The following is a 28,000-nucleotide window of genomic DNA, read 5'->3' on the forward strand; positions in this document are numbered from 1 at the left end:
CCATTCCACAGTGGGGGAAAAGTGCAGGAAATGTAAGAATAAAAGACAGCAGGAGAGTATCTGTTTAAAAGACAGCACATGCAAAGGTGAGTAACAGCTAATGCCTCGGATCTGTTCCAAATGGCAGCGTTCATGAGATGCAGAGCAGTGGGAATGGTGTTTGGCAAAAATAGCCCACTGCAAGGGGAAAGAGTGCAGCGGCCATTGACGCACGGGGCTGTTCACAAACACAACCACGGTTAATGGCAATTAGGGGTGCTGCAGGAGATGTTCCATTCACTCCGAAACCAAAAATAATGGAAAGGGCAGAATGGAAAGGCTGATGTTTTCCTTCCACAAAACTATTAACGCTGCCTCCAGTACTGCAGCCTACTTCACATGGGATTCCCCTGTATTTCCTGGAAATATCAAAATGCAATACACACTTGCGCTTCATTCTAATGCAGGCTCCAGTCTGGGCTCTTTATGCACTTTTAAGGATTGTAATTTTTCTTGCATCAATTAATTTTTCATCATGTTACCAGAAAATATTCAAGTACCTCAGAAAACGTATGCTCTATATTTGGGTGGTTGCCATTTCAATGAGACTTTTCTACAAAATAAGGGTTTTTAGCTTATGTTAAAAATGAACTCTGTAACATAACTTGAAACAAGATGCAGCAAATGCTGTGCCATCATACCATCTGTGTTCAAGTACAGCTCTAAAGCTCTCCTCCTATTGCTTCCTAAAGTGGAAAATAATGGTAAAAAATAAAAACATTTAAGATGAAGCATCGTGTATTGGAATACATTATGAACTTGAGCCTTACAATGTTTGTTTCAAAACCCCCCCTCTGTACCTGTATACTCCAATGAAGCATCATTTGGAAACCAAAGAGGAAGGTTATATCCTTCACATTTAAATTAAGCAACAGTGATGTTCTCACCTGACACAGCTAGTAAATTCTGGTAAGCTTCACTCTGCACAATATTGCCTATTTTGCTTTTTTTAGCTCTTTTCACAAGCTTTCCAACAATATTCAATAGGCACATGAGTGAAATTCATTAAATCTTGGAGTTAATTGAAGGAACTAGAACTGATGCAAAGTAATGTTTAAAATATCCCACTGTTAATGTCTAAGATAACAGAGGTTGATGGGCAAAACTTACGTGGAGTACATTATGACAAACATCAAAATACATCTTAGGCCATGAGGAAGGGTAGTAAGAAATCCAGAAACAAACTCTGCAGGTAAAATGCCACCACGGAGGAACTAACTGTTATTTATATGGTATAATGAAAAAAAGCCTGGTTCTTAAAAAGCCAACTTTGACATGAGGATACCACGTTTCTGATATTCAGTCAAAATACAGGATCACTGTTGTGAAGATGAAAGTGACCGCGTTCTGATCACTTTATTCACTCTCAGGTCCACAGTCCCTTTGTCCCTGCAGGGTGCAAGGCCACTCTGGGAAGCTGTCCTGGAGCTGCCTGCAAAAGACAGAGAGAGGCGCGCAGGCAAGAGCAGGAGGCAGAGAACGTGTTGGAGAAGCTGCAGGTGCTGCTCTGTGGTACCGAACCAACCTGCTCCCGGCCACCCCAGAACACAAACACATCCAGAACTTTGTCCCGCTCGCCAGAAGCAAGCACCTCACTCTTCCCTCGCCACTCCCTCACTCTGCCCCACAGAGGCAGACATGGCTGTAGACACAAACACAGGCCCGTCCTGCGGGAGTCGTTCCGAGCAATGAGCCGGGCGGGTGCCGGTGATCCGGCGGGACCGCTCCGGGAGCCGCTGCCGCCCGCTCCGGCCGCACAGCCGGGACACAGCGCCGGGCACGTGACCGGAGCCGAGGTTTCCCGTGGGGTTTGCACGGAGCGGGAGCTGCGGGGCCTCCCGAGGCACGGCAGCCGGCAGCCAGCCCCGGCAGGGAATGCCGCTCCCGCTCCGGAGATGCTCCTGGCCCATGGCATTGCCAGGTACAACATGGATCTACACGAGAACCTTTAGCCTACCTGGCCCTTTTCAAAAAATATATCGAGGTGCTTTCTCCATCTTATTATTCTCCATTTTATTTCTAATCCTGTGAGACAGTGCTGATCCCAGAGCCCAGGAGAAAGCAGGAAAGGTCAGGACACTGCATACTTGAGCAAAGATTCAGCCTGGGGCATGCTGTTCAGTGAGGGGACAAGTGAATGCTGACTCCCAAGACCTTTAGGAAACAGGGTGGGTTTTTCAGAAACTGAAAAAGCCTTTCCAACAAGAGCAATATTTATTAATCCTCTTCCTACCCCTGTCAGCATGTTCTCATCAACGTTTGGGTGGTGCTGTCCGAAATGCCCGCTTGCCTTTCCAAGGGAGAGGCTTCCAGAGGGACCGTCCTGCGCCTGCGGAGCCGCCGAGCGCCCATCCATCAGCCCCGGGGGTCTCCCAGGGCCCAGCCGCCATTCCCGGCCCTCTCGTTTTTACCCCCAGCATGGGTCGCGCTCCCGGTGCAGGATGAGGCTCCGGGGCGCGGCTCGATGCGGAGCCATCCCGCAGCCGCGCGTGTGCCGGGACACTCCCGGCCCCCCACCACCCCGGGGGCTCGGCCACCCAGCCACGCACGGGGCTCGCCGGACGTACTGGGGAGACTCAGGGCGGCACAAAGCCTGGAGAGCCCGCCCGGGCTGCGCGGGGGGCGGCGGTGACATCCGCGCACACCCCGCGGCCGCACGAGGAGGCGGTGCTGCCGCCCCCGCTCCGTGCCGCACGCGCGGGTACCGCTCCACCGCCCACGGGCGGGCGCGGGGGTGTCCCCGTGGGGCTGGGGCCGGTGCTGCGGGAGGGGAGGGGCGGAACGCGGCCCCGAACCCGCGACGGCCCCGGGACGCCTCGCTCGGCTCGTGGGTGGGGGCGGGGGTGCAGGCGCGCGCCCGCGGGTGGGGCCGCCACCGGCTCTGGGCGTGACCGCGGGGGGGGAAGGGAAGGTTCGCGCGCGCCCTCGCGCTCCGTTGCCATGGCGCCGCTTGACGTCACGGACGGCGCGCGGCCCGCGCGGAGCGGCGCGGTGATTGGCGGAGACGCCCCGTGCGCGGCGCCGGGAGAGGGAGGGAGGGAGCGAGGCTGCAGCGCCGCGAGCGCCAGAGCCGCACAGTCCGCGCCGGCCGCCTGCCCGCACCGACGCTCCCGTGCCCGCCCGCCCGCCCGCCGCGCACAGGTAACGGGGCCGCCGCCCAGAACCGGCTCCTCTGGCTCGCGGCAGTTGGGAGCACTGAGCGGAGCGGCCGGGGGACATCGCCCTGCTCCCCCCGGCGCGGCTCAGCGGGGAGGGAACAGGTCGCGGGGGCCGCTGCGCGGTGCGACGAGGGCCTTTCTCCGCCGGGGAAAAAGAGGGAATCGCCGGCGGAGGGGGCGACAGGTGAGGGCGACCCCATGCCCGCAGGGAGGGCAGCGCCGCCCCCGCCGGGCGGGGGCCGGGGTGCGGGCGGCCGGCGCTGCCGGGTGTGGTCTCCGGCCGGGAGCCCTGCCCGGGCGCGGAGGAGTCGGGGCGGCCGCCCCTCGGCCGCTCTCGCTTTCCTCCCTCCGCCTAGGCCCCCCCAACCCCCCCCATCCTCAACGCCCAGGCCTTCCCCCCCATCCTCCGCCCATCCTCCCCGCCCCGGCCGAGGGGTCCGGGCGAGAGCCGCGGCTCCCCCGGGACTGGAGGGGGCTCCTCCTCCGCCGCTCCCCTCCCCCGCGGCGAATCCCCCGGGGATGGACCCGCGGGCTTTCCCTATTCCGGGGCGGGGACGCGGCATCCTTCCCCGGGGGCGCTGGGCGGAGGGGAGCGGGATCGGGGCGGGCCGGGCTCCGGCGCCCACCCGCCGTGACAAAGGCGGCGGGCGCGGCGCTCGGTGTCCCCGCGGCGGGCGCGGCGCAGGGAGGGAGGAGCGGCCGCAGCGCCCCAGGGCCGCCCGCCCGCCCCGCCCTCCGCTCCGCCCGCCCCCGGGCCGCTCCATTTTCTGCTGTCACCGCGCTCGCCGTGCCGGAGCCGCGGCAGCGCCCAGCCCGCGGGGGCGACGGGCGACCCGCCCGCCCGGGGATGCCGCCGCGGCAGCCTGCGGTGCCCCGAGGGCTGGCGGCGGGGCCGGCATTGCGAGTACGTTTGGCCTGGTCACGGCGAGCGGTAAATCACCGCCGCCATACGGTTGCTTTAAAATGGCTCCTTAACCCCGCGGCGCGCGGTGTGGGCGAGCTGTTCAACGGGCGTTCGTTCGGCAGCCAACGCTCGGTTTGTGCCTCCCTGCTGGGGACGGCAGCCGTTAAAACTTGCAGTTACCTGCAATGTTAAAATGTGCCTTATTTATTCCCGAAGACGGAACGTAGCCCTGCCATTGTTTCTCCTAACGTCGCGTATAATGGCAAAAGTGGTTAAAAATGAAAATGTTTGATTGGGGTGTGGGGAACATACAGAAATGGATAAAGTACTCATGACCAAAACTGGTTCATGCTGTAATTATCTTGTTAAACTTTAAAGGATAATGTATCCGCAAGGCACATTATCAGTTCCTCCAAATGATCAAGTTAGGATACACAGAAGGGTGGGGAGTCAGGGAGAAGTATTTTTTCTTCCTCTGTCAAAAGAAATTCTCAATACCTCTGTTTAGCAGAGTTTCATTTTTTAAAATTTAAGTGCCGATAGGAGAGATTATGAAGCATTTCTGCCCAGTTGTGCTATCTGAAATACTGATGTTGAGATCTTATTTTTAAGTAGTAAAATTTTCTTTTGTTTGTGAAAGTACAGCCTCCCGGGCCGAGCAGCAATACCTGACACAGAACATCCCATAATGGGGATTCCCATTTTGGCAAAGGGAGTTAGCATTGTGGGAAGGTGTACAGCTCACAATTTAGATATTTGTTGCGCTGTGACTTCTTAACATCCAGTGTGGGATTTAATTTGCAGATGTTTATGTGAAGTACCTCTGCATGTAACCAATTCTGTTAAGGCTCAGAATGTTCCGTGGTATTCTTTGTCCAACCTTTATTGGGTTGTCTCCTGTGGAAAGCTTACTATTGGATATTTTCTTTGTCAGTTTTGCTGCACTGATAATGTAGTCTTACGAAAGAGTGGTGGCAAGAATTAGGATAATTTTTTTGCATAAGATAGAAATAATTTGGTTTTGGTTCACCTTTGGATGCTTTTGTTTGTGTTTATTAAAATAACATACTTCTGAAAGTTTACAGTTTTTCATGAGGAATCAGTGGCTTTAACTCTCTACTCCATGTGTCCATGTGTTTGAGCAGCCAGTGCTGCTAGTATGCCCTCTGTGCTGGATTTCAGTTGTACCTCTTACAGTTTCGAACTAGAGAATACACATTGCTCTGCCGATGAAGTTAAAACGCCTTTGTCCTTGACCAATGTCTGAATAATGCCTCACTATTTTTCCTCTTTAGAATTATCAACATGGATAAAAATGAGCTGGTGCAGAAGGCCAAACTGGCTGAGCAGGCTGAAAGATATGATGACATGGCAAGTTGCATGAAATCTGTGACTGAGCAAGGAGCTGAGTTGTCCAATGAAGAGAGGAATCTTCTCTCTGTTGCCTATAAAAATGTTGTAGGAGCCCGTAGGTCATCCTGGAGAGTCGTCTCAAGTATTGAACAAAAGACGGAAGGCGCTGAGAAAAAACAGCAGATGGCTCGAGAATACAGAGAGAAAATTGAGACCGAGCTAAGAGACATCTGCAATGATGTGCTGGTGAGAAATAATGAAACTGTTGATCCATTTTTACTTAGAGTTGCAAAGTAAATGGTGTTGGGCCTCTGGGACTATTTCTAGTATGTCAGTAAAGCTGTGGTCTCCTTTGCTATTTCTGACAATTAGGTTCAAAAAAAGTCTGAGTTTTTCTTTCCCTCTAATGTGCTGCTTATTTATATGCAAATTATAGTTATGAATGCTAATAAACTTGGAAGCATGTAGAAACATTATTGTACATAAAATAGTAGTATTTATGAAAGGTTAACATATTTCCCTGAGAGTGAACTGTGTACAGGTTTAGTTTGGGGGTTTCTCCCCCCCCCCCCCAGTGCCCCTTCCCCTTTAATGCAGTATTTGTATCCTAAGATCTCTTCAATTTCTGCAATTTTTATATGCTGCTGTGGTTGTAAGAGGTAGTTCTTACTCTACGGAAATTGTGCCCCTCCCTGGGTAAGATGATGTAATGTTAGTTATGACTCAGCCGTGCAGAAAATTGCTTGCAGGAAGAGGCAGTAGAAATGCTGTGATACCTGCTTAAACTTAAATTTTTTTTGTAGCAAACTCAAAGGGTGTTCAAGTCAGGCATTTTCTGAGACTTGTAGTTATCTTAATATGTGCATGTGTACAGCAAGCAACACTGTATTTTCACCGGGAGGTTGGTTTATGAAATCCACACCTCTTCCAAATGCTTATTCCAGATTGTCGGTTTTTTTCAGCTGCACACTCCTGTGGTGCTTCAGTGAGCACGCAAGGAGCAGCTGTTCAGTCCTGCAGCCACTTGTGAGGTAGAGCTTTTGTCAGCAATAGAGTTGTCCACTGCACTGTGGGTGCTGCTGGCTGTCATCCCATATGTGACAAGGGATCACCTGCCGGTGACAGAATGACATGCAGCATGAGGGAATGTTAAATAGCTGAGTGCCTGAAGGTCTGATACCATGTGAATGTTAAGATCAATGAGAAGCATAAATTTTGCTTGATGCGTGAGATTACTAAATTATACAGGTGGTGATAGCTTCTAGAAAGCTGGTTCTCCAAGGGTTTGTAAGAGTCAGCATGGGTAACTGAGCCTTGGCTTCCAGTTCAGGCTGGCTGCTGTAGTTATTGTAACACTCCCAATTTTGGATGTTTTATCTCAAGGATAGCTCTTGTAACTTCTACTCTGAAAATAAAATGCAGAACTTACTCATAGGAAAGAACTGATTTACTAGTACTTGTGTTGTGAAGTGGTGGCTCATCTATTCAAGTCAAGGAAATGAGGATCTAAATCTGGCATTCTAAATGGTTGTTATTTCTTTAATTTTTTTACTAATGGGAAAGTTGGAATGGGGGTGGATGCTTACAGTTTAGGGTCTGAAATTCTTTTGTAAGCTACATTTTGGTTTAAGAAATTATTTTAATTAAATCTGGTCTTATAAACCTTAGAAGAATTTTGTGTTTGCAATTAATTTTTTTGTCTGATAATGGGAACCACATTAAGGTGAAACTAGCTTTTATTGTGCATGCTAAATACAGAAACTAAAACAAAACCCAGCTTTTGAGTTTGCTGCAACTAGAGTGCCTGGGAGGGGAGGAATATGGGTGGAGAATCTTGTTAAATCTTGTGAATCTCAAAATGGACTTGAATTTCTCTTTGTGTTAATGAGACATATATAATTCAAAGAAGTTACTGTTCTTTGACAGGCTACTATTCTTACGAAACTAATGACTGACTAATTTTTAACATCACCAGTCCAAGTTTTCTTAATACATTAAAGAAAAATTACTGTCCAGAAGAAACAATGCCTTAAGCAGTGATTAGCAGTAATAAAACTACTTTTTTTAGACTTGCATTTATAAAGAAAAATTACAACTTTTGTATTCAAATGATAGGATATAAAAATACTTTTAAATGACATGTGCTACCTTTGATGTTGCCAATTGCTTTGAAGATTTAGATTTATATTTAAAACTATACTCTTGTTTTCTTTCTTGAAGTATCCTATGTGTGTTCATTCTTACCTAGAAATGTGGGTGACTATTGCTTTAACAGAGAAAAAAAAGAACTGTGGTAAGATTCAGTTGTTTAACATGAACACAGGAGTCTGTACAGTGCTACATGCAAATGTAGAACTAGGGTTTGGTTTAGTTTTTGGGTTTTTTTTCAGAAGAACTGTCATTTTTATGCAGCATAATCTAATCTATAACTGTTTACAGAAGTGAAAAGTAGGGCCTACCCAATCTTAATTGATGTGATGTATGCCATTATTTAATAAGACCTGAAATGTTAAACTTTCAAAGCTTTTAATCATGAGCCTTATGAATTAGAGTACAAAAGCAGCTCTGCAACTTCTGTATCTTTTATTGAAGCTGTGGCTCTGTTTGAGCTGTTGTTGTGTCTTCAGTTGTCTGCTAGTGTCTTAAGTAATGTTTAATGCCCAGGGGTGTTACATCACAGCTGAGTATGGCTGCAGTCCTAACTTCAGTGTTGAAGGGAGGAAGGCAATTTAGAGAATGTGTTTGTGACTAGAAGAGTGTGGCCAAAGCTGGCTCCTGCAGCTTCCTGCTCTCTTCCCTCATTTATTGGGATGAAATCTAGTGTACTGGAAGAAATAGCTCCTCTAATCCTATAGATAGCAAATACACCAAACTCCACCTGGGCTTTGTTTCTATCTCTTCTACTAATTTACAGAGAGAGTAGGAGCAATTAATGACAAACTTCTTTCTTGCTTCATCCTTCTTGGGCCCAATGATAAAAGTTTTAATAGTTATGTGGTCAGGTCCAAATGTTTGTTTTTCTCCTTTACACTGTCCCTTCAACAGGAAAAGACAGCATCTTCATCCTTGCCACTTCCTGAATCTTTTTTTCTTCAGCCTGCCATGTTGTACATCTACAACTCTACAAGAGTTGAGCTCATCCTCTTGTTTCCTGCAGCCTCAGAGTGCTGCTGTACAAAGAAGAGACCTCTTAAATATCTTGTTCCAGCACCAATTCTGTCAGATATGCATTTAAATATATTAATGCATAATATAACCAGCTCTAGTTTGGAGTTGGTCTGGTAGTGCTGGTAAACATCAAATAATTGTGGCACATTGAGTGTAGTACAAGTTCCTTGCACTGTGGCCATGAAGACTGTATTTCCAGATTCTTCAGTAGATTCTTCTGCAGTGTGTGTGATGCTCTGCGTAAGGAAGTACATTGCCGTACTTGAGCATCTGAAAAGTGCTTTGAGTATTATAGAAAATTTCCAATTGATACAGGAAATTAGGCTTTAGATAAATACTTTTCCTCATGTTAGCTAAGTGTGTGCTTCAAGTTCTGTTTCGGTTTTTATAGTAGAAAGGAGGGTCTGTCTAAAGTGCCAGTATAATGATCTATAGTCAACTTTGATTTGTCATTTCCATAATAAAAATCGTTATTAATGTAACAGGTGTGGATTTTCTTTAAACTGCCGTTAGCAGAGAAGTGAGTTGTAACTGTCAGTTACAGTTGAAGTCAGTTGTAAGCTGAGTTTTTCAGCTAACAAGGGTTCTGAAGTACAGAGAAGAATGAAGAAGTCTTTGAATAGCTAACACCCTGTACTGCATGTATGTTAGATGTTCTCAAGAGCTCTGGTAGCTTTCATGAAGTCTCTTACATGGGCTAAATGTAAACTAATAGTTGAAAACATGACTGGCTATCTGTGCATTAGTATGGATATAATTGCAGACAGTTGCACTCTTCCAGGCTGGCACATCCTGCAGCCATCCCTGCATGTGCTCCAAGTGCCCAGTATGTGACAGTTGCCATGTCCTTGCCCAATGCCCAGTCTTCCCCCTCCAAGTCCACTGCAGAAATGCCCTAAGTAAATCTCCTCTGGCAGTACCCAAGTACCCTTTCACCATTTCTTTTCCCTTTTAGTTGTTAAGGTCTGGAGAACTTGTGCAAACCTTGGCTGCCCTTCAGCCTTCTGGAGTTACTGTTACACATTGGTGCTACTCAGCACTTTTCCCCCACTCCTTTCCTGCCAGAAAAGCAGCAGGTTAATGGTGTTGTTAAGGACCGTCCAGTAAGATAAATTGTTTGCTTTCTTCACTACATTATTTCTTCCAAATTTCACCTCAGAAGCCTAAAAATGTACTCCTTGTGTGCTCATACTTGAGATTTCTTTGCACTTGTTATGGATGCTTTGCTTTTTAGAAGTGGTAATTGTGAGAGCAGAAGGTTCAGTTGTATCTCAGATTAGTGACTTTAGGTTTGCATATCTTTTTTATGTATATTGCTTGAGAGGGGGAGTAGAATGTTTAGTAACCTGTCATGGGGCTGCAGTTCACTGGGGGAAGGGGGTGTAATTCCATTCCCAGTGCATCTAAATGGCTTTTTAAAGAGCATACCACAGAATTAATGCCTATTACCATTATTCTCAAATTACTGTGGAACTATTTTCTATTGCCTGCAAACATCTAATAAGTTACTATGTTAAGTTCTATAAAATGTTTAACAATTTTTAATGATAGGGTTAGGAAATTTGGTCTTCTCTACTACAGGAAGCTGTATGTTTTTTGACATGCACATGTGAGAATTGTCTTTTTAAAACTCAGCCACTGCATGCTCAGTGTGTCCTCCTGATAGTTAAAGTGCACAGCTAACCTGTAGGCTGAGGTTACCACACAACCTTCTTGCTATATCTGCTGCTAACATAAAATTGTGTTCTGACTGAAAATCAGTACCTTCAGTTCTGTGATTCCTTCAGGCTTGCTTAATTTTTTATTTTTTACTGCACTTTGTCTTTGAGTTCTGTGTCTTTTTTTTTAGAAAAAAGGGGAGACATTTGTAAAACTTTCTATTTGCAGGAATGTCTGTCAGAAAGGGGTGATTAATGTGTTGAAATCTGGGAGTTAGGTGCCCAGAAGAATTGAGGTTAGAAGGGAGGTCATTGTGTTCACCTCTGGTCAGAACAGATCTAGTTTGATCACTTTTCTTAAGGCTTTGTCAGTCACATTTTTATAATCTTTAAGCATGGAGATTCCACAGGCTGTTTTAATATTTGTTCATGTTGTTAAGGAAAGAATACTTGTGTGGAATCAGAGCTTCTCAAGTTCCAACTTGTCTGCTGCCTCCCGTGATGTCACTGTAGACCTGAAGGAAGGGTCTGGTTCCACCGTCTCTAGGCAGCTGAGCACAGCAGTAAGATCTGCTGGAATTCTCTGGGCTGCAGAAACCCATCTCTCTCAGCCTTGCCTTGTCCCTCATGGGCTCCAGCCCCATGGTCCCTTCAGTATATCTTTGTTTTGCTTGTGCTGTGGAGCTCAAACCTGGACATAGAATTCAAGATGTCATCTCAAGTTGTTAAAATTTGCACTAAAAGATAGTTATTAGTAATGTGTTAGTGACATCTGTAAAAATATGTGAGTACTCTGGTTCACAAATGCTTCTGTGAATGAACTTTTATATATTGCAGAGCAAAACGTAGCCAGGATTTGCTGACTTAGAAGAGTGGTTATAATTCAAGCTTTTGTCTAACTCTACAAGCCTGGCTTTTTCAGTGAGGGTTTGGTTGGTATCATTGCTCATATGAATTGAAGGTAGGAAGCAGAGGCAATTGGTATCAACCTCATTATTTCACTCACTTCCCTGATTGTAGCTACACCCTTTCAGGTTTGGGGTTTTTTTGGCTGTTGGTTTTTTGTTTTGGTTTGGGTTGTTGGTTTGATTTTTGTTGGTTTTTGTTGTTGTTGTTATTTGCCTGCAGTGAAAGCAGTGCCTAAGCTAGACTAATTTCCTTTACTTTTGTGAATGATTAGACTGTTGCAAAACTGTTGAATTTTTGATAATTAAATCATCATTCATGGATCAGTTTAAATATGAGATTACTTGTGTTGTTTTTAATTTATTCTAATCTTAGCAAGAAGGGCATCCATAATGTTGACACATGTATTTAATGCTCCCATTTATCATAAAATCAGCTAAGGTGCTCTGCATAAATGCAGCTACTTCTTACATTAACTCTGCTTGCACACAGGTGAACACATATGTACATGTACATGTATCTGCATCCTCTTGCATTTATTGCAAGTAGGAGAAACCTTTATTATAACCACTAGCCTGCTGTACTAATGTCATTTGGCATTAATGTTTAATAATTTGCTTTGATTTACAGTAAAAAGGTACAGAGTGCTTATACTGTTCAAAAGCATCGAAGTAACAACTTGCTTTATTTGACAGCAGCCTTCATTGTTCAAGTACTTTATGTACCCACTGCTGATACTCAGTTCTAAACAGCAAAATAAAGTAAGCTGATAGCTTAGTCACCTGTGACAGGTAACTCTTCATCTTCTTTGTGCTGCTGAAGGAAGAACTTCATTGCATGTACTTACAATTTTGTGAAGCTGATAATTGCATTTGTTTCACTGGTTGGTTGCTTAGAAATCTAAGAAGCAGAAACACTGCATTGCTGATGTATCAGCTTCTTGTGCATGTGGAAGCTGTTAGTGATAGAAACATAAAATTTAGAATATGAGCAGAGTTGGTGCATTATCTCTGCACATCTGTACAGACAAATGCTGCACTGTCTCTGGTTTTATCTGGAAACTTCTGTCTCGTTACCGTGCACGTGACAGGAGTGCGTTTCTGAAACAGCTTCTCAAACACTTTACTTGTACTCTGCTGTGGGCACACGTCAGCTCCTGCCTCTGAAGCTGCTTGTCCATTCAGGCAGTAGTTGACTACCATTTTTAAATAGCTTGGGAAAGCTTGTGGTATTGAAGTTGATTGAACAGAATTAAGATTGTGATTATTTCTTAAAGTTTTTTTTAAACTGGATGTTAGCTTTTTTGCAGTAGATTATTTTTCTTGAAAACTGACAGAAGATTGGCAGTGCCTCTTCAAAGGGAAGTAATAAAAAAGTCATGTTCTGCTGAGACCAACAGTAAATTCTTAAATTTTTTAATCATATATAATATGTTGGACTCAATGATCTCAGAGGTCTTTTCCAACCTACTTGATTCTGTGATTCTATAAGGCATCGCACAAGAGGCTGAGAAAAGTTGTCAGTTGTTGGTGGTAGGGTTTTTTTCTGGGTATTACCCTTCGTGATTATGTTACAAAAGATTCAACAAAAGTAATCTGATCTTTCAACTGGTCATTTTCTCCTAGTGCAGATTAGGTTTACATTGCTAAAATGGCATTTTTCCTAATAGAATGTTTTTATTAACGCTGTATGTATAGTGAACCTGTAGTCAATCCATATGCTGCTTCAGGAGATTTGAAATCTGCTCAGAGTGCAAGCTGCTGAAAGATAAATGGCTCCTGCTTTTATTTCTGAGCAAGGATAAAAAGTGTTGCATCGTATTTATGGGGAGTTTTATTAGTATTTGTTTAGAGACAAAAACTGTGGAGTCTTAAGACATTGTGGTTTGGAGTACAGCTGCAATAGCTGTAGCTGAGACCTACATCCTGGGCAGAAATTCTTAACCAAGTCAGTTGGTTTCGGTTTTTTATTATCTCAAGTTTCACAGAGGATGTTGTGAAAGGAATAATGATTGATGCATCTGGTACCATTTTATTTTGATGCAAGTCCCCAGTATTCAAGAAGCAGTTTAATGAGGTGGTGCTGAGAAAAAAAAGGCCCAGATAAAAATTACATACTGACTTTGATCCTCAGTGGAAACTGTTTATTAAGACCTGTAGTGATGCATCAAAAATATTAAGACTTTAATCCTAATGTTTTTCTATTAAGTGTCTTTACAGCTGCTGTCTTTCATATGAGTTTCCTCAGAGTGGGTTACTAAATTGGGGAGGTATTTTTACCTGTGCTTCAGAATTTGGTTCCCTCACTGTCATGTTTGTTACTCATGCTTTGGTAGAAAACAATAAGGATTGGCAGGAAACACCTGAGGAATCTTTTGAATTATCTCAAGAGTGTATCCTGATATAAGGCACACTTGCCTCCCTTGCCATAAGCACAAACTGGAAAGCAAAACAGTGGAAGAAACTGGCTAATAAAGGGCATGGTGGTCTGAGTTGGGGAAGGCAGATCTGCAGAGGGAGCTACATGTGTGGCTGTAAATGCACTGTGATCTGAGATGCTGCTCCTCATTGCCTCAGGTGCTGTGTTTCTTGTTTTGCTGACCAGTGGTGTGTCCGTGCCAAGCACCCTGTATGCATTTTTGTGCCTACATCTGCTTCTAACTGACTTGTATCTCTCTCCCAGCATGTGTCTCAGCAGGAAGATGATTTTTCAGGGTGTTCTTCCATGTTTCCTTCACCTGCCCATAGTGATGCTGCTTTTGTTCTCTTTTCTAAAGGAGCACATTTAGACTGGTTTACTGGTACTTTTATGTATAAACTAAAATTTCTTGCCATCGTTTCTGTCATATGGGATTTTTTTCTGTCCATTAGTCCTTTTAGATCTTTTTTTCAGTTACCGTCTTGTTACTCAGACTTCATTTCCTCTTCTCATTTCCTTTCTAGATCTTCACCAGATTGACTACAGTGAAACTGCTAATCAAGTGTACCTTTCTCCTGCTCTTAGCAATTCCACATCTCCCCCTGTTGCATAAACACTGCAAATTACTCACAGTTAAATTCTTCCCTTCTGCTTTAAGATCCATTGTCCCAAATTCTGAATTCCTCTCCTGCTGAGGGTCGTGCTTCTCACTTCGTGTCTTCCAGCCAGCCTTGTCACCTTTCTCAAACTTCTGCTGCTTTTTCTGTGGGCAGCCAATTTGATGGGAAGAAAGAATAACTGGTACTGAGAACAGGCAGCAGGCTGCTTGCCTTCTTCAGCAGAGATCTCCAGTGCCTCAGCAGCCACTAATAGTGACAGCTTTTCTTGTCTTTCATGAATTTAAAAAACAAGAGTTCTTCCATGTCATCTTCATCCCTGTGTCATATACCATGGGTGGGGTGACAAGTGAGTTGAAGTTCAGCTAGTACTCTTGTGTAATTCATTCTCAAAATTAGAAAAAGCATAACTATTGTTAGGTGTCTTTTGATACTGAATGAAAACAAAAAGGCTACTTATTTAGTAAACAAAAAGCCAGGTTATTATGAGAAGAACTGAGAGTATTTAAAGTACCTAAAGTTTATCAGTGTATTCTCTTTTGAGTTTTCCCATGCTGCACCTTGGTTCTTTTGTGCAAGAATAATATATTTTTTATTTCTCCTATAGTTGTAGTGTTTTTATTCAATTCAATATCTCAATAATTAATTTTTCCATATTTAAAAGTAAGGCTTCTCATTCTTTAACTGTGTATTATCCACTAATTGCTCCTACATTTTCCTAGAATCTGATGACTGTTCTTATTTTCCTGCTTGTCAAGAGGGAAATCTATAAATAGAAAATTGAGCTGTTGATGCAATCATCTCTAGTGCATTAATAGTTATCTAAAGTTTCTAGGCAATAACATGTACTGAGACCAAGCCTTTAATAAAGAGAAATTGGTACTGAGCTAGAAGCAACAAGGCAAAACTGAGCATTAAAATAAAATTATTTTATGTTCTTATGGTGGATTTGGGAATATATTTCTGGCTCACAGACGTCATTTGCCAAAGATGCAAATGCTTTTAAAACAAGAGTGGTTTTAGGCTTCAAGGAAAGGACTCTTCAAGTATTTGTGTTGACTTCCAGTCTTCAACTGCAGGGCTCACCACAGTTGGACAGCTGAAGCATGTCCGCTTGCAGTAAGAAGCAGGCAGAATTTGAGGAGAAGGTTGGCTATTGGGGTTTATTGGTAACTACTTGTTAGGCTTCTTTCACATTCCTAAGGCTGATAACTCCTTAACCTTTCAGACTTGATCTGAAAAACCACAGGAGCCTTGATGAAAAGCCTTTCATCAAAGTGGCTCAAAATGTGATGTACTTCATGTTGCTACCTGTTGACTGCATCCTGTTCAGGCAGTAGAATATGTTTAAGAATGAAAGAAGTCAATCTCTCTCCAGTTTAGTGTTTAAAATAAGCCAGGATTGAAATTCACCATCAGGATAATTCAAATGGTGTGCTGACAGTGTCTGGTATGTCTTTGGAGACCAAGACTTTTCTCTAGTACTTGCTGAGGGTGAGGGAATGTTCCAAATCCTGCCAATGGTATGTGGGCACAGCTGACGTCATCTGAGTTTGAGTGTGTTTGTTGGCCAGTGGAGAGAGGCAGAAAGCTGTTGGCTTTGTCATAGCCAGAATTGCAGGTGTGAAGTGTTGAAGCCTGATCTTTGAACAGCCAGCATATTAGTAAGAGTTGATAGTCAGATTTAGTACATCCTTTTTTAAAAAAAAAGTAATTCCCATTAAGTGTTTCTGAAAAGACTTACAGAAAGTGCTAGAAGCACTTGTACAAGGTGTTGCAGGTTTGGGCTGAAAAGTGCTCTAAAATGCTGCTGGATCTGCCTAGTTGACTACTATGGTATGGTTTGTTTCACAGCAGTTAGATTCTTGTTGTCAAATTAAAAGCTCTGACAATTACTGCTGTCTCCTTGGGGGGTTTCAAAGGCAGGGAGTGTTTAGTTTTGTTCAGAAAACTGTTCCTACCAGATGCTGTAATTAACTGCCCATGTGTTAGTATATATCCAGCCTGGATGGGAGTTTCACATGGTAGCAAGGAACATCATGAACAAGCATGAGACCTTAACTACACAAAATATAATAATAGACATGGGCTGCATGGACTGCAGTTGTCAGGGTGCTGTATGCATTGCAGTGATGCAGATCACATCAGCTCAGTAAATACAGATCACCTAACTGAGCCAGTCTGGGACTATCTGCTCCAGCTTCAGTGGCCTGCGTGGTGATCAGCTCTATACTGATAAACACTGCCCTATCAACTCATAAGGGAGAGAGAAGGTGGCCATGTATTGCTGGTACTACATCAGCTATGCAAAAACAACCTATCAACAGAACTTAAATACCTAGATATTCCTCCTTGTGGAAAAAATGTATCCTCCAGAGATGCTTTGCAGTTAAACCTTTTAGAAAAACCCACAAGATAAACAGTATTCCCCATAAGCCGATGTGTTGGCAGATAGAAGGTTAGTAGCTTCATTGGTCTTACCTGTCTGGCTTTCTGTAGTCGTACCGTGTCCATGCAGGTTATGCTTTCACAGCCACTCTTTTGGATAAATCTGTACTCTGAATCTTCAGGCTAACTTTAAAGGAGTGATCTGTGTCTACTTCTGCCAGTAAAAGAAAATAGATTCTGAAATAAATGGACTAATACAAACAGAAGAAACTGAATTTATACGACCAAATAAATAATAGGGTAGGGATCTCCTTTCAATCATTTCACATGATAGCTTTTAAATATTCATCTGCTTGCAGGATTTATTGTTGCTGTTTATGAAGTATTTGGCATAAATAAAATTCTTCCAGAGATACGTGGCACACCAGTCCTACGTGTTGTTTGTGTAGAATAGACTCTTTCATCCAAATATGAGTAAGCTCCCAGTGCAGTTTGACTTGGAGTCTCTGCATTGGCTATATTCTGTGAATAGCTGTTCAAAGGGATTTTCTCAGTTCATCAGTCTTTGAAATTCAGTATGGCTTTAGAACTTCTTGCAGTACAAGATTTTACAGTGTTCAAGCTCATTTTGCCCTGCTGGTGTTGGTCTGTTTAAAAAGATAATTAGTAGTCTTCCCTCCTATCCGTCTACTGGTGCAATTCACCCATGCAGTTTGCAAACAACTTCACCTCATTTGTGATGTAAGCGAAGTTTAAATCTTGGAGCTTCGTTCCTGCTGTGTGAATGTACATTTTAATCAAATGACCTTCTGTAGGGATGAGGAATAATTTCTGTGTCTGGAGTCACTAAAAATATTTTGGTCTGGCCAATTAATGGTGGATGCAGAAGAAGGGCAACTCCCCACGGTGCCAGAAGTGTAGGTTCAAACTGACACACCCGGTTTAATTGAAGTCTCACAGAGAAAAACTGATAAGGAGCCTTGTTCTCAGTAGTTGTCACTGGAGGACCTTGGCACTCATGAAAATGTCGTAGCTGCAAACCCTGAAGCTCTCTAGTGGTGAGGACAGAGTGTGTAAGGAGTCACAGAGCTGAGGTGTGTGACCCATAAAGCTGCTGGCCTCCTGCTACATCCCAGCCTCACTGGGACAGAGCTGGCTCTGAACCCTTTTCCTGGCGTGGTGGGATGCCCTCAGAAGGGCGCCTTTGGCAGGAGGCAGCTCAGCAGCCCTTTTGACTGTCTTCAGAAAAATACTTCTGCTGCTGACTGGCTTGTGTTGAGTTCCTTCTGTTGCCAAGGAATTGTCTCTGCTGTCATTTGGATGGGAAGTGAGGGCATGCAGGATTTTTCAGTGTCTCCCTGTGTGGTTATAAAATGAAGCTATATACCAAGTCCCACAGTACTGAAAAGGCCTAATGTTAAAGTTAACAAATATATCCACTACGTTGAAGCCACTAAAGAAGGTCCACTTACAGGTTTTGTCTCATTGTAGCATAGGCATCGCTGAACCTTGTCTGACTTTCATGTCTGTCAGCCTGATTTCTTTATTATCTGTCTGCTGCAGTAGAAATGAGAGAGATGCTGTGATGGATAGCTTCATTTTGAGGAGTTTCATGCAAGTTTGAGTCTACCAATAAATATTCATTATTCATATAAATGAATTAGCAGTACTTTAAAGAAAACAACAAAAACCAAGACCAGACTTGCTCTTCTTGCTCTTTCTGTGAATTACAGTTTTCTGTAGCTTAATAGTTGGCCTGCTAGGCAGAGCAGGTACCACAGGTGTCCATGTCACAGTGCAGTGGTTGCAGCCTGTCCCAGCAGTGTCCTGTGAGACATTCATTTAACCTGCTGGATGGATTCCTTGAGAGGAAGGTGCTGTTAAGCAGCCATGATTTCTGTGAGCTGGAACTAAATTAGTTTTTCTGTTTCTGTGGTATCCTTGGAAGTAAAAAAGTGAAGCAAAACTGCAATATCTCTCATTTAATTTATACAGGAAAAATGGCCAAAAATCTGTACTAAAAACCTCTTTTAAAAATTATTCTCTGCATAGCCTTCACCAAATATATGTAACAGCTTCTGATTGAATTCTGACTATTCAGGCATGCTGTACCTTTTTTGACTTTTAAATAACTGGCTTTTCTTTTAGAGTCTGACTTCAAGCACTCAATATCACAAAGTTTGACAAGCTTGTACCTTAATTTGACTGAATGTGTTGAAGCTAGTGATTTTTTTTTCTTTTTTTTTTTCATCATAATAGAATTCTTGCTAAATTACATGACTGCCTCAACTATGTTAACTTGCTATGTTAACAAGCAGTTAGAATAATGTAGAAAAACCTGGTCTTAAATGTCAGCCCATGGGGAGAATTTGGTGGAGTGACTCTGGAGAGCTACTTTGCTTTGGAAGATAATGGAAATACCTGTTAGGGCAGCACATAAAGTCAGATAGAAGTGCTACAGAGCCGAATGTCAGATTGTTAGCTGTCTGGAAATGCAAGAATACAGGTTCACCTTGTGGTTTCTTGCTGGGAATGCTAGTGGAGCATTAAAGTTAATGGGAGCTGGGCTAAGGAAGCTTATTTATTGCCTGTGTATGTAAAATAATTAGGTCTCTGATTTGGCAACTGATGATATCAAATCCTTTTATTGTATCTTGGGGATGCAAGCTTTCTTCCATGGTATACCCTCTGCCCAGAGTCTTTGGACTACCTTATTTCTGCCAGAGTTCTGTATAGTTATTTATAAAAAGCCATCCTTTGCTCATACAAAACTCATCTGCTAAATTGACACAGCCTCCTTCTCCCCATCAAGGCACACAATGCAGCATTCTTTTTAAATCTAGAATTGGAATCCAGAACACGTTCTCTAGCTGACTGTGTTATGTAGGATGTGAAGAAAATAATAAGCAAGCAGTGAAGCTGTCTTGACTTTGAAATAAATGGAAATATAATTGAATTGTTGGTTCAGCATATGTTCAAAACACTGTGTTCTTTGTTTCCCTTTTAGTCTCTGTTGGAAAAGTTCTTGATCCCCAATGCTTCTCAAGCAGAAAGCAAAGTTTTCTATTTGAAAATGAAAGGAGACTACTACCGTTACTTGGCTGAGGTTGCTGCCGGAGATGACAAGAAAGGTATTGTATGTCACCTTGTAGATAAACATTGCCCAGTTACATTGTTTTTTGTGGGGTAGTGACACAACCCTCATTTTAGAGTAATTCTGAGTTGCATGTAAATTTCTTTAGTAATAGGCTTTCTGTTTTCTGAAGGAATATCATAGATTGTTGGGTTTCAGATGAGTTACAGAAATGTTCACATATGTGCTGATGGAGGCACAAAACCGACACTGAGGCACAAAATCTTGAAATTGTCTCCAACTTCCATATGCATGTATCTGGTTTACCACTGAAGCACTGGTTTATGCATTTCTGTCTGGCTGAATCTTAGGGGCTTTACCTCTTAGACTTAATCTTGCCATTCCTCCTGCATTTCTACAGAATATAAGAAGTCTGCATAGGTTCAATGAGCAAAGATACTAGAAACAACCTGGAGGAGAAAAGGTTTAATAAAATTAATCTTACTATTAAGAAAGTTTCTTCTGTAAACATAATAGTTTAATGTCCAAATGTATTCTATTTTCTCAAATTTCTTATATTTTCATGTAAGCAGCTTGTAACAATTGTAGGTAAGTTGCTTTCACCTAATTTTAGTTTAAAAAGTTAATATTAGGCACTCATCATTTTGAGTTCCTTTCCTGCTGTGGTGGGAGCCACCCTGGCAGCATTGCTGCCTCCGTGCAGAGTCCCCTTCAGTTGAGAGCAATGCATTAGCAAGATGCAGCTCGCTGCAAACAGTGCCAGGCTGTTTCCTGGAGCCACTTCAGGGCTGCTGGCAGTGTGCCCTGAGGAGCAGCGCAGCAGCACAGAGCCAGCCTGCTGTGTCAGACTGCCTGGGGCTGCCCTGGGGATGCAGGAAGCCACGGGGGTGAGGAGTGCTGGGCTGTGCAGCCGCACTCTGCCCTCAGCAGCACCTGCAGCCCGTGGCTGAACCCCCCAGTGTGGCACAGAACAGCGGCTGTGGGACCTCAGACTAGATTGAGCCTGGCAGAGATGTGAAACAGACATGGAATCATTTCAGGGGGATACATCTTTACTGGCGTGTGTTATATCCGCATTACACAGTGAAGCCCAGTTTTCCCAGCATGCTGGATAATAGGGAGTTACACAGAGATCCTCATACTTCGTATGTAAGGCTGGATTTGATTTCTGCTGTTTACTGCATGCAAACTGAGCCAGTCCTGGAGACTGCAGAATTGTTTGTGTTACCAGTACTTTAGATCTGTTATAGAGATACTGTGTTTTCCTTTGGTAATTTTAGTGATCTCTGTTCAAATGCATAGGAGGTACAATATTTTGAGTCCCAAAGTTTCTTTTTCTATTGAGGATTAAGTAACAGGCTCTAAAATTAGACTGTGAAAATCTTTGTTTAAAGTGCTTTTGAAGTTTATTTTTATTTAACCCAGTCTGCTGGCTGAGCAGTTTATGGTGGGTTTCCAATTTTTCAATTCATCCCCCTCCAGTGTTTCATGTCACATGTTTTTCCTGTATGTTGTCTGTGACCTTGAAGAAGAGCAGTTGATAACTATTGTGTAGGAAAGAATGGCTTTTGAGTTGGGGCACTAAATACAGCAACAATATAAAGCTCCCAATAGTAGGAATTGGATTTTTATCTTCATAAACCACATTGTTTATTTTATCGGATGGGGCTTCCTTACGGCAGTCTAGGAGACAGGAATGCCAAGCAGGTACCTCATTCCATTTTATCCTTTAACTTTGGAGCTGCACTTCCTAAAGAATTCAAGGTTAAAAACTTTCTAATACTGTGTGACTGATTTAAAAATTAACAGAATACATCAAATTATGGACTAAGTGCTCTGAATTGTCACTCAAAAGGTAACTGTTTTCTCAAATAGGGAGACAAAATACGCTTTTTGCTTTGAAATTATGTTAAATAAAAGTTACTAGAAAATAAAACTCCCAGCTTCATTTACTGAAGTTAGTTTTTTTCATTCTTCTTATTTTGCCTTTGATAAACAGCACCATTTTCTAAGGCTTTTGCATTGTGAGAGGAGTTAAACATTTCTCACGATTTCTAAATTTAACTTGCAGTAAACCTAGTTCTTCTCAACTGCAGTGTACTAACTTGTGGTCATTTTCCACATTAGGCCATCTCTTTGATCTGAAGCATTCCATTATTAGTGGTGAGTGCAGAGAGAGCACTGTTGATGAACTGTGCAGTGCATGTCCTCACTCTTCCATGTGGAGGAGAGCAATGTGATGCTTTAATTTTTTGTAACTATCTAAAGGTGAACAAATGGTGATTGCATAAACATCCTGAGTATTAGTATTCAGTTGTTTTCAGACTTGGAGTCTGAAAACTCCTTACTTAAATCCTGCTGTATTTTTGAGTCTTTACCTTAAAATTCCTTTCTTTGTTTTTGAATCCGTGTGACTGCACTCTAGCAGACATCAGGCTGGATGCATTTCTGGTTTGATCCAGAAATGTTAGGGTTGGAATCCATTTTGCATCTGAATTGGATGACTTTCTGCCCACCTTTTTCTCAGATGCTGGTGGAGAGCTGAGGAACAAGTGCCCCTTTGTGCTCAGCATCCAGCGCCTCCCTGGCCCCTGCAGCCTGTGGGCTGTGTTGGGCCGTGATCTCTGACTTGTGCAGGCAGAACCTGCTCTAAGGTCGTGTGCCTTCAGTGAGAAAGGAAACTGTTGAGCTCTTCAATCTTCATATACACATTGTGGTTGCTGGTTTTTGCCAAGTCTTAATAACTTGTACAACTGAACCAGTTAAGAGTGACGAGAGATTCATCTCTAAAATAAAGGAGCCAAATTATTAATTTTTCTTCCTCAAAGATTATAGGTACTGGAACTTCAAAGTTAGGTAAAAATGCTTTCTATATCTGCACTGGAAATAGAACTGTGTTGGAAGCTTTTAAAAATACATATTTAATTTGATTTAAGGTATGCCACACCATCTTTGCCGAGCAGTTTGAATGGAGACTCATAGATGTCTGTTTCTGAAAGGGTTCAGCATGACTGGCAAAGGTCATCAGTGTTTCCTGTGACTAAAATGTGGCTCTCTAATGCACTGCAGTGTTTAAAGACATTGAAATTGTGGTACTGTATCAGGTATATGGTGGGTTTTATCTTCAGTGCTACAAAACTGCTGCAATCATTTGTAAATACAAGTAGTCACATGGCATTGGGAAGAGACTCAGACCTGTAATTTGGTCAGTAACAACTTCCCTCCTTTTTAATAATTTGAAAATGTAATTTAATAAAATCTTTATTAAATAGCAACTTGTTAGGTGAAGTGCTCATTCACAGGCGTTCACTCCTGACATGGTTTCTTCATGCAAGTGTGAACACAGTCCTGATTGTATCCTGCCTACAGTGCATGAATTACTGACTTGTTGTGGGTTTTGTTTGTGTTTGTTTTTTCCCCAAAGGGATAGTGGAGCAATCACAACAGGCATATCAAGAAGCTTTTGAAATCAGTAAAAAGGAGATGCAACCAACACATCCCATCAGATTAGGTCTGGCTCTGAACTTCTCTGTGTTCTATTATGAGATTCTCAATTCCCCGGAGAAGGCCTGTTCCCTTGCAAAGACGGTAAGTCAAAGAGGGGGAAATTCCATTTAAATTATTTGCATAACCTTTTGTCACATGGCTAATGGAGTTGTTTGTTTTTATAACACTAGGCTTTTGATGAAGCAATTGCTGAACTTGATACATTAAGTGAAGAGTCATACAAAGACAGCACGCTAATAATGCAGTTACTGAGAGACAATTTGACAGTGAGTATCATCAAAGTTTGCAAATACATTACAGAACTGGTCTTCTGGCACTTCAAGGTGTCCTTTTTGTTCCTGGCCATGGAGCTGTGTCTGTCACTCAGAAACAAGTCTATAGTACATCATCCTTCTGAGCTAAATATTTTTCCTGCCTAGTTTGTTGGGTTTTTTTTTTTTTCTTGTTTTGCTTTGGTTGTTTTGGGTTTTGTTGTTTTGGTTTTTTTTTGTCGATACTAAAGTTAACATGATTTTCTGACAAATTAACCACATTTTCCAGATTATTTTATTCAAGGAATCTAGCATGTTTAAATGATGAGTCTGAACTGTGACTATCAAACCTACTACCCAGTGTTAAGCAGCATTTGAAAATACAGTTTCATTTGCCTCTTAAAGCTTATGTCAAATTTCATATAGCTTATTCTGCATTAAAGTATCTGCAAGGAAGAGATTCTACATGAAAACTGGAAACAAAGCTAGCAAGTCCATTTAAGGACTTGTGGTTTAGAGGTTTTTTGTTTGGCTTTAATTTTGGTAAAGCTGAAATGGAAATTGATGTTAGCCAGGCTATTTCCATGGCAGTTGTAACATAACTGTCTTAATTAATTTTTTTTTTCCTCCTTGGGCCCACAGCTGTGGTGTAAGTTGTCACAATAATCAAAATCTGCATCTTGTGTGTGGGATTTTTTTATCGTACTTTGAACTTTAAAACTGACAAAGATAAACATCTAAAGCAAATGAAACTTAAATGTGAGCAAACATGCAAGAGTGTAATTAGATGGCTTAATTCACTCCTTGGTGTGTGGGGAGAAGAGCTGCAAGCAAGAAATTAAAAACTAAGAAGCATTTATTGTTGCCATATGTAGCCCCTTGTTAACACTTTGTGCTTCTGATTTCAGAGACCTTTGCAAAATAGGAGTTGCCATACTTTCTGAAAGCTTTTGCATCTAACATTTAATTTCTCTTGTGTTTTGGAGCCTTTTCCATGGGAATGGCAGCTTAACACTGCTGCAAAAACTACTTGTTATTGTTCCATTTGTTGCTTACAAAACAAATGGAAGTGATTTCTCAACCTCTGTATTGGAGACAGATAGAGGGGTTGGCATTGCTCTCAGTGTCTGTGTACTGTCCCCTTGGGTGGGATTGCTCAAGAGCTGCCCTCTGAATGAGTGGTTTTGAAACAGGAGAGAAACTGACTTTAATTGCTAACTTCCCAGTAAAAATAATGTAAAGCTTGTCATAGCAGTTGGAAAGCAAATTGTTTCACACAAGAACAGAAGTCAGGCTGAGCTACTATAGTGTGTGAATTAGGGTAGTAGGTCTGAAAATTGATGTGAGCTTTCCATTGCAAGGAGAAAGCTGTAAACAGATGCAAGATTCTATATTCTTAAATGAGTGATGTGTCTTGCCTTAAATGCTTAGTGTGATCTGTACGAGTGCATTGATTCCATGTTTATCCACAACTACTTGAGGTAGAAAATAACTTGATATGTGTGTGACTGACAGACTACAGTGAATTTCATAAATATAAAAAAGGTCTGTTTTGCTAGTTATGCAAGTGGTGAAGTGTGAGGTAGGTGGGCTTTAGACAGAGATTTAGCACGTTGATCAGTTCTGTGCAGTTGCACTTTCCTCAGTTGTTGGTTGTCTTACCTCGGGTCTTGTATGGCTAAAGAAGTATTCATTCTGTGGAGACTGGAGGCAGAAAAGTGTTCAGAGGGCTGTTTAAGATATTATCAAAATCTGTTTTACTGGAATTGCTCGGTAATTTCTTTGCTCTGTTATGAAATGTTGTTTTCTTTTATTAAATAAAAGGCAGTCCTTCCTAGGCATTTCCCTCCCACCCCGAGCAGATTGGTTAAACTGATCTCAGTGTCTCAGTTGGTAAAATTAGTAATGCCCCCTTCTTAGCACTCAGGCCCTTTTGTGTTAATGAATGTGCATTTTAGATTGGACATGAGGCAAATTTTCATCACTAAAAGGGTTGTCAAGCAAGGTGGCCCAGGGAAGTGTTGAGTCACCATCCCTGAAATTATTTCATTTGTGTAGATGTAGTATTTGGGGACATGGTGGACTTGGCAGTGTTAAAGGTTGGACTTCATCATCTTGAAGGTCTTTTCCATCCTAAATTACTCTTGTGACTGTATTCTAGGAGTGATGATTCAGGATGCAAACCTCTGATTTCTGAATTCTGATTAAATATGATAGAATTGTTCTTATTAATTCTCCTTACAAGAATAGCACTGAATTCGGGTAATCTAGTAATACAATAATGTACTAAAGATTGCAGGGCAGGTCTAGAAGCAGACTATTGGTGTGCTGTTATCTTCAGTAAAATAGCTTGTTGCTTAATGCCTTCAGCAAGGAAGAGTAGGTGCAGATGCCATGCATTATGTTCAGAGCAAGGACAAGGCTACTGGTCTTGTACAGGTTTCATTGTTGCCTTCTGCTCCTCAAAGCCTGAAATGTTTCTGAGGATAGATTTTAAAAATAAAGGCATTCTGTAAGACTTCATTGGTACAGCACTGTCAGTGGAGAGAATGGTTGGTTTTATGTTTTATCACCTTATACTACAGAGCATGAATCATTTGGTTAATGCTTCTCTAACTCCATAAAGTGAGAGATGACAAATGATATTGGGCTGGGAATAGTTTGGAAGCAGCCAGCATGGAGATAATTTGGTTCATGAAATCATTTCTTGGCACTGACTGTTACTCTGGAACTGATGCTCAGTTTCCTTAGCTGGTACTTAATCTTGATATATGGTTCCTTAGTATGATTTTATGGAGCTGAAAATAACATTTTGTGCATAGTGCATGCTTAGCCTGATTTCCTTCCATCCTTGCCCTGCCCGCCAAGTTGGCAGCTCAGTGTTCTGAAAGTTGCTAAAGGGGAGCACAACTAACTGAACAGAGCCAGGGGATAGAGACTTTTATGAAATATTTTGGGCTTTAAAAAAACATAGAAAACCTTCATATGCCTGTTCTGAAGAAAAAGTAACATTTGCTGTAGCACTGGATGTGGAGAGATCATTTTGCTGAAGCTTTTCCTTCAGAAAGGCATGTAAAACTTGCTTGAGGAGAAAGAAGTTGCTGTTAGTTCCTGATTCTCACTTACCTGCTCTGTAGGCCTGATTCTTGCCTGCTTGTTAGTTGTATTTAGTGAGCCCTGTGAGTAAGATACTTGGGTTTTCACTGTTCATAAACTTGCTCATTAAATGCAGTGTAGGGTTGGGTCGCCTAGAACTGAATTTCCATCTTCCATAGCCAAGAAATGGATTCATGTTACTGTGTGCCTTATTTTTCTCCACAGTGCTTAGTAGAACCTGTTAGAAGTTGCTATTATTAAGACATAGACCTTCTTTCTAAAAATTACTTACTAATTGTTAGTAATAAATGTATAATAATGTACCTGTTACTCTGTTTTCTTTCCTAAACAGTTGTGGACATCCGATACCCAGGGAGACGAAGCCGAAGCAGGAGAAGGAGGGGAGAATTAACCAGCCTTCCAATTTCCATCTGCCTCATTCTGAAATTTAAACAGTAGACCATTTGTCATCCATGCTGTCCCACAAATAGTTTTTGTTTACGATTTGACAGGTTTATGTTACTTCTATTTGGATTTCTATATTTCCCATGTGGTTTTGTTTAATATTAGGGGAATAGAGCCAGTTAACATTTGGGGAATTTATCTGTTTTCATCTGAGGTGGCCAATATAGGGTTGTGAAATTTTTATACAAGTTTTACATGTTTGGCATAGTACTTTTGGTACATTGTGGCTTCCCACAAGGCCAGTGTTAAAACAGCTTTCTATGTCAGGCAAAGATGACTGCTTGCATATTGGTCTGTCATGATGGAAAAAAGGGATAATCAATGTTGCAGCCACAGGTGTAGTTAGTCTGAATATCCAAGCTGGAGCACACATGGCTGTGAAGAAACTGATGTCCCATAGATATTGCATGTCAGGGGAACATGTGACATCTGTGGAGTATTCCAATCAAGTGTACATCTTTGATTGCAGCTGAAGTGTTCCTTAAGGCAGTTTGATAACCCAGTCAGCTTTCTCTAGAGAAGGACAGAGAAACGGTTCACATTCCATTATTTGTAAAGTTACCTGCTGTTGCTTTCATTATTTTTGCTACACATTTTATTTGTATTTAAATGGTTTAAGCAACCTAAGAACAAATGTACAAGTAAAGATGCAGTAAAAAATGAATTGCTTGATATTCATAATGACACTGTATATCGAGCACAGCAGTAAAACAAAAACCCATGTATTTAACTTTTTTAGGTTTTTTGCTTTTGTGATTTTTTTTTTTGATACTTGCCTAACATGCATGTGCTGTAAAAATAGTTAACAGGGAAATAACTTGAGATGATGGCTAGCTTTGTTTAATGTCTTATGAAATTTTCATGAACAATCCAAGCATAACTGTTCAGAACATGTGTATTAAGTTGATGTAAGTGGAATAAAAGTTTTATGAATGGACTTTTCAACTACCTTGGGTGTAGATTTCATGTCATCTGTCT

General features: G+C 42.2%; 1 protein-coding gene across 2 annotated transcripts; it reads left to right on the forward strand.

Annotated features, from left to right (window-relative positions):
• The first annotated feature begins 3,040 nt into the window (after positions 1-3,040).
• On the forward strand, positions 3,041-27,959 carry YWHAZ (tyrosine 3-monooxygenase/tryptophan 5-monooxygenase activation protein zeta). 2 transcript variants are annotated; one of them, XM_064706408.1, is made up of 6 exons: positions 3,041-3,180; positions 5,397-5,700; positions 19,617-19,740; positions 23,128-23,291; positions 23,381-23,476; positions 26,910-27,959. In XM_064706408.1, exons 2-6 carry the CDS (start codon positions 5,407-5,409, stop codon positions 26,967-26,969), a joined length of 738 nt encoding a protein of 245 aa, XP_064562478.1. In that variant the 5' UTR covers positions 3,041-3,180; positions 5,397-5,406; the 3' UTR covers positions 26,970-27,959. The 2 variants fall into 2 exon arrangements, with proteins under 2 accessions (XP_064562478.1, XP_064562479.1); XM_064706409.1 differs by having other exon boundaries at positions 3,119-3,381.
• Positions 27,960-28,000: the final 41 nt, after the last annotated feature.

Source organism: Zonotrichia leucophrys, chromosome 2, assembly GCF_028769735.1.
Source record: "Zonotrichia leucophrys gambelii isolate GWCS_2022_RI chromosome 2, RI_Zleu_2.0, whole genome shotgun sequence".
Taxonomy (NCBI): Eukaryota; Metazoa; Chordata; class Aves; order Passeriformes; family Passerellidae; genus Zonotrichia; species Zonotrichia leucophrys.